Source organism: Urocampus carinirostris, chromosome 15 (assembly GCF_059441175.1).
Source record: "Urocampus carinirostris isolate Australia breed hairy pipefish chromosome 15, RoL_Ucar_1.0, whole genome shotgun sequence".
NCBI lineage: Eukaryota > Metazoa > Chordata > Actinopteri > Syngnathiformes > Syngnathidae > Urocampus > Urocampus carinirostris.
In genome coordinates this window covers 5,264,328-5,280,057 of record NC_142363.1, presented here as the reverse complement: position 1 = coordinate 5,280,057, position 15,730 = coordinate 5,264,328, and the positions used below count along the sequence as shown (strand labels likewise).

Below are 15,730 nucleotides of genomic sequence, written 5' to 3'. Positions count from 1 at the left end.
GTTGAAGTTATCATAATTAAAGCAAACTAATAAATTATGTCCCTTTTTAAAACGCTAAATTTGATATTATGCACTGCGATACTCAAAATCAATATGGCTACTTTTAAAAAAAAATATGTTTGATAAATATTTTGATAAATAATTTATATACATGATAAGAACAGCAAGAAAAGACAAGTGTGGCCAGCTATTTGAATGATGGTGACACGGGGGACAAGAGTGGCACCAAATCAACACATTTCTATTAGTACTACTTTCTTTTAACCATTGTGGGATGATGCCTTTGCTACAGGGACACTGTCTCAAGCGCTTTGGGAAGTCATTGACTTGAAAAGCGCTATATAAATGCAGATCATTTCATTTCATTTTATTTCAAAGACGAGTCCTTGTCCCACGCACCTTGCTCTCCCGATCAAAGCACGCCAAAAGAACTCTGTCTTTCCCCTAGACTAAAGCTCCGGTTGACCCCAAACAAGCCCGTCTTTCTTTTTCTCCCACTCTCTTTCTTCTATTCTTTAGTATCCCTTTCTCTTGGTATTTGTAGGCAACAGAAAAAAACAGAACTGCCAATTTGGTGCTGGGGTCAAACGCTTCAAACACGCTTTAGAAAATTTCTGCTCTTTCTTTAACTACCTATTTTCACTTTCCACAATATACCCACCACTTTTCAAAACACTCCAGAAAAAAAAAATACATTCTGATTCCCATCCTGTTAAAATGATTGATTATTGACTTTAGTTGGAATCAATTTAGTTGTGTTTATATTTAATCAATCAATGTATGTGTGTGTGTGTGTGTGTGTGTGTTTGACGGGATCACTAATTCATCGTCAAATCAATAAAATGTGAATTGATATCTAAAAGTGTAGCTCCATTGAACTTATGAGACTGATTGCTTTTTTTCATTCAACGTCCTCTTTTGCAAGTTAACGGCACTCAGAAGTCCCAAGATTTATTCCCTCTAAACACAAGATAAAGACTCTACACAATTTTAAACACATTATCATTATGTTTTTTTACAATTTCATTTGACGGGCTGAATGAAAAAGCCTGATTGACAGCCTGCAGTCCACAGTCTATATTTCGCCCACCCCTGATTTAGAAGGAATTAACTTACATTTGGACATGCGTCCTCTCCTTTCTGCCCAACCAGGATGTAAAGCAGCTCTCCCTTTTTCATCAGAAAGTCCCCAGCCATGTACACGCCATGCGATCGGCTTGTGGCCATAACACTTCGGCCACCTGCTGCACCGTAGGCTGTGATCCTATCAAAAACACCCAACAGGAGACCAATTTCAATTTATTCGAATCGTTAACCACAAAAAAGTAGAACTTAGATACGTCATAAACATTTATATTCGAACAAGAACATACGAATACAAGCTAAATGAAAATCGGGAAACTTACACTCGGACTCAGGTTCTTTTAATAATTGGAATCGTCATTCAAGGCACGTTCCCCCACACGTTTGCGGGCATGCATTTAATATAATCCAGACACATAAAAGGAAAAATGCATAGACTTTCATAGTGCAGGACGTTCATTTTAACTGTCCCAGTTTTACCAGCCAGAAAAAAAAATGATTAGTTTCTGGGAATGCTTCAATATTGTGCTTCCCTTGTGGTCATGCTAGCTGGAGAGCGAATGCTGTCTGGTGCTTGCTAGCTACCTCATCTATTTGCCTAATGACTTTTGGGAGATGCAGATCTCACATTCATCTCTGTGGCCGTCTGTCAACTCCATTTACTGGCTACGCTAGATAACCGGGATACAATTCGGAAGTTTGGAGGGAAAAGGGTCTTCTTTGAAAAAAGCATACCTGTCGATGAAAACTTTTTTTGATCATTTCAAATTATGTATGTGTGTATATATATGTATATATATATATATATATATATATATATATATATATATATATATATATATATATATATATATATAAACAAAACAAATTTTCCTTACCTGTATGTGCCTGTTTCAGGGACTTGCCACATTTGAATGCCTTTAAAGGGACCTCGAGTACCCACAGTCACATTGAGTTTGCTGCTCCTATATGAATTGAGGCACTGGGAGGGAGTAGGACCTTCCGGGCCGCCAGCACCGCAGGTAGTAAAAATCCATTTTTTGGCTGTAAAACAAGTGAAAATAAAAGCATTAAACTCACCAGGCATACAGCATTGAGATATGAGACTGATAGACAGGAATAGCAAAGCTAGCAATGTCTTATGGACAGGGGGGCTTTTTTTCAGGGCCGTGCAGTCAGGGGAGGCAGGTGAGGCTGTGCTATGTTAAGTGGTTATGTTTATTCAGTGTTGTAATTTTTTATCATTTAGTGTTGCAATCTATATATTGCCAAATTTTCTTTATATTACGAATTTCTATAATACAATTAGTACGTAACATATTACTGTGCTGAGCATGTGCACATGCAGAGTAAGGCGCACGTTTCTCTTGCCTCATGACTTAGGGCAAAAGTGAGACCAATAATTCTTATTTGCCGAACACCTCAGCCACAAAGAGTTAGTGATAGACATTTCCTCAAAGAAGCCAGAAATTAAACATGTGGGCCTTCAGTTCCAAGACGATTGCTTTACCGCTTGAGCTATCGACAAAACTTTGTTATATTTTTGTTCAGAAATATTACAAAAAAATGCAGAATAAGAATTCCTTAAAGTTCACACCAATGGGAGAAGGGCTGGTAGTCACTATGTTAACTGAAAGTCTACTTCTGATTTAAGTTTTGACAGTAGTTAGTACTTTTGAATATTTGTGTTTATTCAAATGTAACAATTTAGATTTAAACATTTTATAATATACTGATAATTTTTGTTTTGGTGTATTTTGTTAAAGTAGATATTCCGAACAAAGTCAAGTAACGTTGATGGAATTAACAAATCTACGTGGTTTTGTATGCATTTTAAATCCAAAACGAGTCTGTGAACCCCCTGACATAACAGGAAGGTTAATCAAAAGGAATATCTGTTCTGCAGAGCCTGATTTACTCGAACAAAAAGCTGTAGTCCACTAAAGTGGAACTGGTGACGTCTGAGTTGTGCAGTTTCACTGCCTTGAAGTTGTGAACCTACACACTTCTCTCTGCCCAGTGCCGTTTGCAACGCAGGTAAATGTGTCAGTAGCCTTTTTGCAGTATTTTGTGACATATTTGCAAAAAATACTCTACTTGCAACTTGTTTTGAAACCATTATTTATGTCCAAATGAAGCTCAAAATGAGACAAGCTTAAAGTGGTATACAGTATTTGTTTATGTGGGACACAGGCTATGGCATTATTCTTGTTTCATAAATTGTATCAAAACGTCGACATCAGACAGCGAAATTATATGGTTATAATAAAGGTTCCTGCCCCCTGCTCTACGCCTTTTTTTCTCCAAAAAGTGCTTCTGCACACCTGACCCCAGAAGCAAAATGCCGGTCGACAAAAGCTTAACAAAGATTCTGATATAAACCAGATGGATCAAAGTTGGCACAGTAGCAGAGTAGAATTAGATCAGCATACAAATCAAGCCAGGGACTTACATTAATTTCAAACACTGGATTTGCATGGCACATTGTGTCTTTTCTTCAAACACTAATCCTCAAATAACAACAACAGCTCACTAACTGTTCAAAATACACAACAGCACATTCCAGCTTCCCAACTAATAAGCAGAAGATAATGGCAAAACCTGTCTGTGTGAAGCGGAAGGGAAGAAACATCTGCTTGTGGCGCAAGTTTAGAGTGCCAATTGGATTGTTTCAAGGGGGAGTTGATCATCTTGATTCGGGGCCACCTTTCATCTAATCCACAGTGCTTGGATTTGTTGTCTGATGTGAGCCGAACTTGAACACTTTGATATGAAAATGCAACCGCAGGTTCAAACAAGAGCTCACTTGTACATCCTGCCTCGCTTTTGCAGGTGATCACTTTTGGAAACGTTACATTTCGTATCAAACGCTCATTTCTGTCACATGTGCACACCCATGTGTGCAGTTGGAGCTCGCATTGAGGTTAGCGAGGCATTCTTTTCGCTGGGAGTGAAGCCTTCACAACCTCTGATGACGTTTTTTTCCTTCCCAATAAAAAGCAAAGGATGAGTCGGTTTTGAATGGAGGAGGAACATGAATGCAGATAAAAACTAAAATGTAAGGACAAGTGTGCAGGTGAAGCTGGGGTGAGGAAAAAATAGCAAAAGGAGTGGGTTTAGAGGCACCTGACAGCAAGATGTTAATGAAGGGGCACACACCTCAGATATCAATAAATAAAACTTCTAAGCTAGGGGGCAAAGGAACAAAACATTAAATTATTCCCCAACAAGTATGCAATCAAGAAATTTAGTCTCAAAGTTGACCCATACGCCTTGTTTGCTGTAAACCTGTGATGTCATTAAAGGAACACAGCACATTAAAAATGGTGAATCCCATTAAGACAATTTTAGTAAAAGGCGCTAAACGAAGGTAAATGATTTTGGCTTTTTTGTTTGTCTTTTGCAGCGTGTGTCGCGGTAGTTTTAATTTTGTCCGGCTGGCTCCCTGTGTCAGAGCCACCGAGGGCTTTCCTCTTTTGGGTCCTCCTTGTTGGTGCTCGTTGGCTGACCACCATATTTTGTTGGTGTAACAGAGTTGAAATTTTATTATTTTGAGTTTTTTTTTTTAATTCTCACAAAATCTTTGTTGTCATTGCATTATTGTTAAAATTCTGGTACCGCATTTATTTGTTAAGCCATAGGCGTGTGCGACTGTCTTTTTCATTTGGCACTTTATGGGGTTCTGCGCTTGCCGTACCGTCAGCTCGATCACCTCGTGTTGAAGGTAAGCTGTGTCCAATATCAAATTGGGTAAAAATGCATATTTTGCTAGATATAGGAGCTGCTTTCACGAACTATCTTTGTATATAAATGTACATAAGTTGTGCTAAATTATGTATATAAAAAAACACTCATTAAAAGTTAAGTAATGCAGCTTGAAACGATGATTACTGTGATGCAACATGTTTCAATGCAACCACGCCATGATGTGCGGCATGTTGAGTGATGTCCCATTTTTGTATTTTTGTTAATGTTTTAGATGATTGCAGTCGTGCACAGGCGCTCTGACTTTTGTATTGTTTTGTTTACTGAATGCAGGTAAGTGGGAAAGCTGTGTTCATTGTTATTATTAAAGTTTCACTTTTATTGTGCTCGCATGTTGTCTGCTGGCCATAGCTTCAGCTCGATCACCTCGTGTTGAAGATGATTGCAGTCGTGCACAGACGCCCTGACTTTTGTATTGTTTTGTTTACTGAATGCAGGCAAAAAGCCGAGTGAATGTGAACCCTTGTGCGCATGATTGAGGATCGTTACATTTGGCTGGGTAATCCCGGCATTTACGTTGTTTTTGCAGTGTTCTTTAGTTGATTCAGAGCCGGCTTCATATTAATTCCATAGCTATCAGCATTTCGATTTTGGCTACCGTTTAGCCTGGCTGTTCACTGCATGTTTTTTATTTGGCTAGGCTAGCATTGGTGCCGGTTTTGCCATGTTCCTTGCTTTGTTTATTCCTGCTATTCCCGTTCTTCCACCAAGGCTGCAACCGCTTTTATGCTGATCTGTCCCGGTTGCTGGCTCTCCGTGTGTTTTTGCCAGTTAGCTCCTTTTTGGGTTATCTTCCTTTGTTGTACCATTACTGCATCCACCTGCGACACAACACCTAGGAAACCTTTTTAGTAATTTACATGTAAACCATTATGGTGACTTGCTTGCTAGGATTCTGATGTTCATCCAGTTTAAAAAGTGGTCGGCGGCGCCCTCTGTTGGCTGCGGCTGCATCGGCTCGCTACAACGGGTCAGGTGCAATCGACATTTCGTTCTGTGTACATTGTTACACAGAATGACAATACAAGGAAATTATTATTATTATTATTATTAGTTTGAAATGAATTTTCTCTGAAAATAATTGGAACATACCAATCAAATGTACATAGATTTTAGGCAAAAACCATGAACTATTTCTTTATATTTTGTATGGTACCTTTAAAGACGTCAAAGAGATAGGTTGGCAGAGAAAGATGAAGGCAAGAGGAGACAAGCGGCATTTTGTTGGGGTTAATCGCAAAGCAAGTCAAGGGAAGAGAGGATTGACAGGATGGCAGAGTTGAAATCCCCATCAGACCAAGCTCGTGGCAAACGTCAGCCCCACAAGAGAAGATGGAAGACACCCAGCGAATGTTAAGCATTCTTGGCTGTCATCGGAAAAGCCAACTGACTGTGAGTTCAATATTTTCGCCCTTCGCGGTTACCGTCTTTGATAACGACAAGGGCAAGAGCAAAGACGATTATGCAAAGTAGGTTTTATTGCAACTGAAATATTCTGTTTTTCAAAAAGACAAATATTCTCATCAGAAGAAAGTTAAGACTAAAGTTTGTGGCTTGTATTTGGGATTTGTCGTCAGGCAGGTCAAATGTGACTGTGTATCAAATAAGTCAGTGGATTGTGTTCAAGTATGCCGAGTTATTGAAAAGAAACATTCTGAATTAGCATATTTCTATTTGGCACCCGTTTGACCATCTCTGGCTGTTCAACAGATTGAATAAGACATGCAGAATTGGCTGCATCTAGAGAGCATTCAATGGCTGCTACACTAATCCCAGATTTTTTGCAAAACATCTTGGTCTTATTAAACCTTGAGTAAAACTAAGCCCCCCCCGCCCAAAAAAATGTCTGAAAAACCTTAGTATTTTTCGCTTCACTGTTACTCTACTATATATTTTGCATTAGAATAGTTTTGGACGCATGATTTATTTTATAATTAATTCAACTCTCTATTAGTTTGTTGAATCAATTGGAAAACTAAAAATAATTTATTGTCAGTCTGTTAAGGATAATACACAACACAATAAGTCGTTATAGAAAAACATATATTGTACCAGTGGTAGGCTGGTGAGGGCCCGCAAGGCCTTCTCTGATGGTCTCAAACATACCTGAATCATGTGACGTCTGTCTATCAATAATAGAAAATAAACTACTAAGCCCAGAAATCTACCAACATGCCTTCACTAACACCAGTCTTTGAAAAGAGGTGTTGGTTTAGCCAATCAGATTCCGAGTTTGCGTCGTCATCGTGAATGGTGACATTATCTGAAAACATGTGATGTAAACATATCTGTAAATGACGCTGTCAGGCGTTATGAATGCAAGGCTTTGACGCTAGATTCCCCATATGGTTGCTGCTAGGTTTGCCCCGGGCTTAAAATGTATGAAATGCGTGTGAATTAGTTCATATTTATAGCCCATTAAGCCCGGTGATGCTTGTACAAAGACAAAATCCAGTTTTATTCTTAAATATGAGCATGCAGATTTTATCAAGTGTGCTCTAAAGTCCATAAAACCTGTTGGTGAAAAAAATATTTCAAAGGAGATGTGTTCTAACTAACACAAATGTGTGAATTGGGATATGAAGTTTGTTCGTTGTTGCCTCACTGAAGTAATAATGTAAGAGATCATGAGCGGGAAAATATCAAGTCTGTGTAAGCGTCTCCATTGACATTCTCTGCAGACAAATTGAAAGATTTTACACTTTGTAACTGCCCGTCCCGCTCCATTTATTGCCAAAGGAGATCTTTGCAGGACCCCCGCGGTAGCCTGCTGGATGCACACCTGTGGGGGGCGTGCTTACTTCATTACAGAATGTGTGTGATGTCCAATGCAGCGCATTGAGAGTATTTGTCAAGCTGTGCGAGCGTGTTTGTGTGCTGGCAGCTTGAAGCTGAGACAAAGACAGACAAGACTATGACAGGAATTGCTTCCAACAAACTGCAAATTTTGCACGTCTGGTGGAAATCCCTACTCACAATAATCCCTGGTAGGGGAGTTCATCAGAGGAATCCCGACGGATGGCGCGGTAGGAGGAACTGGCAGTCTGACAGGTGACCGTGTGGTGCTGCTGGCCACTGGCGGAAACTCCCCATTTGCTGAAATGAAAAGTAACATGTCATTCCTAACTCCTTGTACGGCACTAAAATTGAGTTACTTTCATATTGAATATACAAGCAAGCTAACCCCGACTGACTTTGAATATGTGAAATGCAGCAAGGGGTTTCATTTGGCTATAAAGAAGGGAGGGAATGCACATATCCAATTTTCTTTCCCTGTATCACTTCCAACAGCGAATGGGTAAGCAGCACATTCGCTCCGGCTCTTTTGTAGCAATCCATCAAGCCTTCCAGACTCAAGCATTTCCAGGTCTAGGATCATATGCTCCCTGGCACCTAGATCTCATCCTGCTTTAACTTTTCCCCGGGGATAAAGACTTCTCTGTAAAAGTGCGGCTGATTGGCTATTACTGCTCAAGATTGAGAAACTTCTCCCCCTCAAAAAAGATGTTAAAGTAGGGGTGACTAATTTTGGCGCCTGTGGTGGGAGGCAGGCCTGGAAAATTGTCACCTGTCCCTATTCTGTATGATTCAGTGTGGAGAAAGGATGAGTTTTCATGGTGACATCGCTCAAAGCCAGCATCATGAGTCACTGCGGGTGATGACGTCACTTTTCCAGTCAGTGGCCTGCATTGAACTGAGTGGCTAACTCAAAACCTGCTGACACACTTTTATTGATATCATGAACATGCACTCAGGATATGCAGGTGAAATAAACACTCTAGGACTGTGATTGGCTTGAGAGTAGCACGGATGTCAAAAGCACTCCTATTCACGTGACATTACTTTTTTTGTGGGCAGAAAATACTCTAACAAGAGTCCTAGAATCTCTTCCTTAACTCATTCAATGCCAGGTGTTTTCCTCAAATGGTTCCAGCCAGTTTTTGCCATTTTGACTCATTTTTAAAAGCCAACAGAAAAGTTAGTCGTGTAGCTATGGCCAACGTGCATAAGAAATATCAGTATTTCATCATAATACTGCTTCAGTATGCCTACTCGCTACGAGGGGCTGCCCACAAACTCTTATTTGCTGGAAAAGGAGGCAATAATAGGAAGTGGGGGCTGCCTCAATGAGTGGAAAAAGATCAGATCGAAACCATTCCTGCCATCTATTTACATTTTATCATACTTAAATCATCCCAAAAGGCTTGATACTTACGAATCTGCAGCTCCAAACCCTTTAGAATTGTTTTTAAAATTAAACAAGAAAGGCACAATTTAGCACCCCTGAATAATGCTTCTGAAATATTATACGTTATAGCATTAAATGAGTTAAAGTGACGTGCTGTGAGGGGAGGCAGGTCAGACACAGCCCCCAAAATATCATTTCCAGAATAAGCTGCAGTGCAAAAAAAAAAGAAAAATAATGTAAACTATTGGATTCTTTGACCATGTGACAGACCACAACGGACACAGGACTCAATTGCATGCCTTTCTCAGATTTTATTGAAAGAGAGTGAGAGTAAGGCTTGCTCGATTGCTTGATCCGAAGACTGGCGGCGAGCGGGATCGAGCAAGGCGGGGGTGACACTTCCGTGTCGGAAGGAGGCAGGCGGGAATGGCACGTCGTTTGACCAGGGCTGGAGATCAGAGGCGATGTCGAGGTCGTAATAGTAGTCGTAGGCAGGCGGCAGGCAAAACAGGCGTAGTCAGGTTCGGAAACGGGTCGAAAAACGGGAATCAGGCAGGAAACAGGTTTTAACAGGGACGAAGTCGGACGGGAACGCTCACTGAGTGAAACACAACAGCTCGCAACGATCTGACAAAGTTTGAACTGAGGTCGGGGTTTAAGAAGGATGTGGCCACCAATCAGCTTGTCTGGGCTGTTGGCGCCAATCAAGCTGCCACAGATGTTCCAAATAGGGCAATTATTACAGACCATGCTTTGTGGAGTCTGTTGATTTTTTTGTGCTTGTGTGGATTTTTCTTAGGGTTTATTATTCTCATTCTACTTCAATGTCAGTAGTCATTACATGAAGCTGTCTGTGGTAGTCATGGCAACGGGAGAACTGCTGTTCACCTAAAGAACTGAGAGTGGCCCATGCAATTGGTCTCAAACTACATCAATTCTATGACATTCCTTTTTTCTTTTGGTGCAACACGGACAGAAAATGGGTTCTTGCAAAATACTCTTTATAGTGCTATACCACGACAACAAACCCTATTTATCCCTATCTTACAATTAATGCAGAATAATTCATAAAACTACTGTACCGTTAAAGTTTCCCCATTGAAATCGCCAAGCAGCATGTGGTGCCGGGTGATACATGAACATTTGACACATACTTTCTTACGACTAACACATTTTTGAAGTCGCAGGCACTGGGTTAAAAAGTATGGCCTCGTTTGTGCATTTCACAAACAATATTTCTCTAGTAATTCTGTAGTACTATTTTAGTATTACACTATTAATGTACTAGTATTTATTTTTCTGTTCAAACTCAAATGTCCCTGTTTTAAGCATTATTATGTATATATATATATATATATATATATATATATATATATATATATATACACACATACTTAAAGGCACAGTGTGTATTGTTTGACATTTGACCACTAGATGTAGCTGTATAGTGTAGTGCAACCCAAAACTACTGCTATAAAGCACAAGGAGAAGTAAAGATACGGATACTCAAAGTGACCAAAATGCACCATTTTACTCGTGTTACTCAGCGGCAGCCCAGAAACCTGACAGATCTAGAAAATATCTGTGTGGAGGAGTGGGCCAAGATCCCTCCTGCAGTATGTGCAAACCTGGTGAAAGACTACAGGAAACTTTTAACCTCTCTAATAGCAAACAAAGGCTACTGTACTAAATATTAACAATCATTTTCTCAGTTCAAATGGTTATTTTATTTTGGCGGGCCGGATTGAACCAAAGCAGACCAAAGCATGCCCACCCCTGATTGAGAGCATGTGCAACAAGTGCATTTTTTTGTAATTGCTTCACTTCTTTACTGTATATTTTTATTGACTCCTCACGAAAAAAAATCCTGTCAACAATCACAAAGAAACAGAACATTTGACACATACTTTTTTACGACAGACATTTGACGTGTGCATTGTGCAATGCTTGAAATTTATTTATTTTCTTTTTTCCAAAAATCTATCCGTGTGCTGAATTTCTTTTTACCCGTTTCCTTGCAAAAAGAGACAGGCAAACACACGTAACTTGCAAACTGTTTTATATTGATGTATGTAACTTATATTATGCAAAACATATTATGAAAGTGAAATTTAAACAAGCGTAACAGTGCTCTAGGTATGAGATGCATATGTCATGAAATACATTTGAAAAATTTCCTGAAGCACTGAAACATTTTTTCTGTATAGCAAACAAATCCGCATAACGACAGTATCTCTATATTGCAATAAGAATATCTAACCTCAAACATTTTTTATCCCTAGCATGAAAATCAATAGCTCATTCCCAAGCCTGTAATCCTCAATGAATATGAATGTTTAAACACATACTGCTTGAGAGCAGTTTACAGAATTGATGGATTATGTTCAGTGTACGAAATGCATTTGCTAGACACACACTTTACAAACCATCTTGCAAGAGACTTCCGTGTTTTCTTTTAACACGTTTTTGAGGGAGTGAAAATCTGGAACTAATTTGCTACAAAGACATTATTATTCGTAGGAAAAGCTGTAGCATGTAGCGCCGGGAGGTTGCTAGTGAGTCGAGAGAGCAGGTTGACAAAGTAACATGAACTAGAGGCAATGAAACCCCTGACTGAACTGTCAGTATTCATTAGGAGGGTGCCAGAAGCTACCTGGGGCTTTCTAAAAGCCAGAATGTTAGAGGCAAACACTAATGGGGGATAACTGCTTGTCACTTAGCATCTTGAGGTAAAAGTTGTTGCTATGTCTTTCAAATAAAAAGCCTTAATGTATTTTTTAAAGTACCTCGTTATCCCCCCTATAAGGCACACCTGAATCATAATGCGCCTGTTATAAAAGGTTTTACTGGACTATAAGGCGCACGAAAATGAAAGAAGCACAGTGTTTGTGCAGATCACAATTGCATACAGTTGTATAACAATAGATGCAACAGGATTTGAACCAGGATCACAGCAGTGATAAGTCTTATCTAGGAGACGACACATGGAAGCGCATAAGGTGTTATCTCATCATCACACTATCTTTAGACTGTTCAAAATTGTTTCTGTTACTATTGGACCAGGCCACCAGTGTCACAGTCCACCCCATGATGAGAATATTTTCAGACATTAAACCAGTTCGTGGTATAGGAAAGGTCGGGGACAACTAAAATACATTATCATATCGCCAAGAAGTCAGATATGGAATGTGGGAACTAATTCGGTCAATCTGGATTGGTTAAAGGGAAACTTATTGTGGGAAGTAATTCAGTCATCCTGACAGATATCAATAAACGCATGGCTGCACATATTCATTTACAATGCTTAGGGGCCGGTCACACAGACATTTGCGGCTGAATCACGGCCAGAAATTTCTGCCTGTGAGGCGGACGCTATTGGACGCTTTGAGATCGCCATACAGACGAGATACAGCAGTGCTTAACACGCGGTCGGAAATTCGCACGCGGGTGACAGCGCGAAAAAGTTTTGCGCTGCTCAATTCTTTAGAGCGCAGGTAACCAGCCTTTCACGAGCGTATCGAGGCTGAACCACGGCCAGAAATTTCTGGCCGTGAAGCAGACGCTGTTGGGCGCTGTTGGACGTTTTGAGACCGCCATATAGACGAGATACAGCAGTGCTTTACTCGCGGTCGGAAATTCACACGCGGTTGGCCGCGCGAAAAGGTTTTGAGCTGCTCAAAAGTTTGAGCACGTGTTAAACCGCGTGCCGCACACGTGGTCAACACGGGGTAATGACGCGGAAATGACGCGGAACGACGTGGTCTCGCCGCGGCCAGGGCGTGGTTACACATGGGTAGGACGGTAAATTTCAGCGGGTAATCGTGGGTGGAGCATGGTAATAGCATGTTCTGCGCCTGTATCGCGGTGTTATTACGTGAAATTAGCGTGTTACGCGTGTGACAGTCAAACGCCTTGTATATACAGCGCGATTTGCTGAGCACACGTCAGTTGTGCTCGAGACGTCAAGGGGGTGAACATGGATCCCCGTCAGCGTAGTGACCTCGTCTTAATCCTTTTTTATTTCTTGACATTTCTTTTCAAGATAATAAAATAAAAATGATGCCATAGCTTGAAATCTTGATCTTCACGGGACTGTGTCTTGAGCGGTTATGATTTCTACAGCCCGGTGTAATCCGAGAAATGCATCCCTGCCAAGATTTGCATCCCCTCGCTACTACAACCACTTTTACCCCGTTTTATCTCACTTTTAGGGAATGTAATGGCGAACATATAACCAAAACCACTTTGTCTTGCATTTGTTGGGAATGTAATACAACTTAAACCATTCCGTCTTTGTTTTTGTTGTGAACGTAATCGAACGGCAATCCTCCCCCCCTCGCGTGAACGCGCATTCTGCTGCACTTCCAACAAAAGCGATCGTATTCTATATAAAACGCTTATTAAAACAATAAAGCGAGCTAATTATAACAATTGGGAGATCCTAGTCTATATAACGCGTTTATTTAAACAATAAAGTGCGATCGTATTCTACAAAATGCGTTTGTTAACGCGGATGAAAAAGTCACCAACGTCAATGCACGCTTCCAACAAAAGCGATCGCAGCAGAATGCGCGGTCACGCGCGGTCACGCGCGGGAGTGGGGGTGTTGCGTAGGAGTCGGATTTGGGCACAACACGAGAAAATGACGCAGAAATGACGCGATGAGGAAGCCGAACAGTCGCCGGCGTCTGTTTTGCGGGCATACCACCGATGAACAGCGGGTTGGCCAATTTTGCGCATTTTCCATCGCGGGCTACCACGGGCAAAAAAAAAACGCAAAATTTTAGCCGTGATTCAGCCGCAAACGGCTGTGTGACCGGCCTCTTAGTTTAAGGTGAGAAATTGTGAAAAAAAAGTTATAACACTTTTTAATCACCTTCTGTTTTATCATTTTTCCAACATTTTCTAGTACCGTCACTAAAAATAGTGTTTCATGTGAGGTCTGTATCCGTGCTCCCACCTCCGTGATCCAGGTTTGTTTTCCATTGGATCCAATATATTGTGAAAACCCATCCATGTCCCTAGCAGGCTGGTAGTTGGGATTAAGTGCTCTTACCATTGCCATCCGGTTCGATCCCCGTTGCCACCTTTATTTTGTCAATAATAAATTGATCAACTTATCAAAATTCGCCGTCAGCTACGTCAGTCAACAGTATTTAAAAGCAAGGAGGGATTCAAATAAGACTAAATCAAAACAAAAATTGTTTGTACTTTCCATAGGATATCACAATCAGCCTTGTGGGCATGCACACTAAGCATTGGTAGGACGTCTCCACAAGGTTGGACGTCTCCACAAGGTAGGACGTTTCAGCAGAACACGGTGCGCCATATGAACAAAATAAGTAGAAAGGCATCCTTGTGTATTATCAGTGTATTAGCTAATTTGTGCAACTATTAGACAATAAGTATTCATTGCTGAGTACAATTGCATGAAAATGGTGAATCCTAGCCATTAGGCTATTAGGGAAATGTATGAGGGAATAAACGATAGGTCTTATCTCATTAGCACACTATTTTAAGTCACAGTACCAGACACAAATGTTAGAGGAATGAGAAAACAGAAAATTTTCACAAATCGGTACAAGATTTTAAAGTGCGGCCATGCGTTTATATCTTTCAGGGTGACTGAATTTGTTTCCACAATGCTTTTTTCTTCATTCAGTTCAGAATATCGTACTTTTGTAGACTTTGCAAGATGACGATACATTACTGTATTTCCTATAACCTTTTCCGTATCACCAATGTCTAAAACCTTTCTTGCTGCACGGCCCAAAAATAACATCAACAAGGTGGCGTTAGAAGTAGTCTGATAATGACACAAAACGTAAAGCCTCTTCAAGTGTAGTATGTATCCCTTGCAGTCTAGTGGCTAGGATCCAAGGCTTTCCTCCCTCCACAATACAGGTTCAATTCCCACTGCATCCCGTCTTTGCACTTTATTTCTACAACTAATTTTTGGGGTTGCGCCTTACTATCAGGGTAAATGTAAATGTAACTCCCACCTCTGGCTGTTTGACAATCATATTTTTTTGTTCAGCTTATGCATTCCTCTAGGTATAATGCATTTGAAATCCTCCTTGATCTGCTACCTTATCGTGGTGGAGGAGTTTGTGTGTCCCAATGATCCTAGGAGCTATGTTGTCGGGGGCTTTAAGCCCCTGGTAGGGTCACCCATGGCAAACAGGTCCTAGGTGAGTGGCCAGACAAAACGCAGATCAGAAGACCCCTAATGATGAGAGAAAACTTTGGTCCTCGATTTCCCTCGCCCGGACGCGGGTTACCGGGGCCCCCTTCTGGAGCCAGGCCTGGAGGTGGGGTCCGCTGGCGAGCGCCTGGTGGCCGGACCCTTACCCACGGGGGCCGGCCGGGCACAGCCCGAAGGGACGACGTGGGACCCTCTTCCCATGGGCTCACCACCTGTAGGAGGGGCCAAAGGGGTCGGGTGCGCAGAGAGCTGGGTAGCAGCCAAGGGAGGGGTCCTTGGCGCGACGATCCCCGGCTACAGAAACTGGCTTTTGGGACATGGAACGTTACCTCTCTGGCAGGGAAGGAGCCCGAGTTGGTGCGTGAGGTCGAGAAATTCCGACTAGATATAGTCGGACTCACCTCTACGCACGGCTTGGGCTCTGGTACCAGTCCTCTCGAGAGGGGTTGGACTCTCTTCCACTCTGGAGTTGCCCGTGGTGAGAGGCG

The 15,730-nt window shown here is 41.3% G+C and overlaps 1 protein-coding gene across 1 annotated transcript in view; it reads right to left on the bottom strand.

Annotated features, from left to right (window-relative positions):
* The window catches only part of LOC148351372 (ALK tyrosine kinase receptor-like), a 569,914-nt gene that overhangs the window by 91,733 nt on the left and 462,451 nt on the right, over positions 1 to 15,730 (bottom strand). Inside the window, 3 exon segments of the mRNA XM_088354005.1 lie at positions 1,117 to 1,264; positions 1,962 to 2,127; positions 7,825 to 7,944. Of these exon segments, the coding sequence (XP_088210131.1) occupies positions 1,117 to 1,264; positions 1,962 to 2,127; positions 7,825 to 7,944 (434 nt within the window).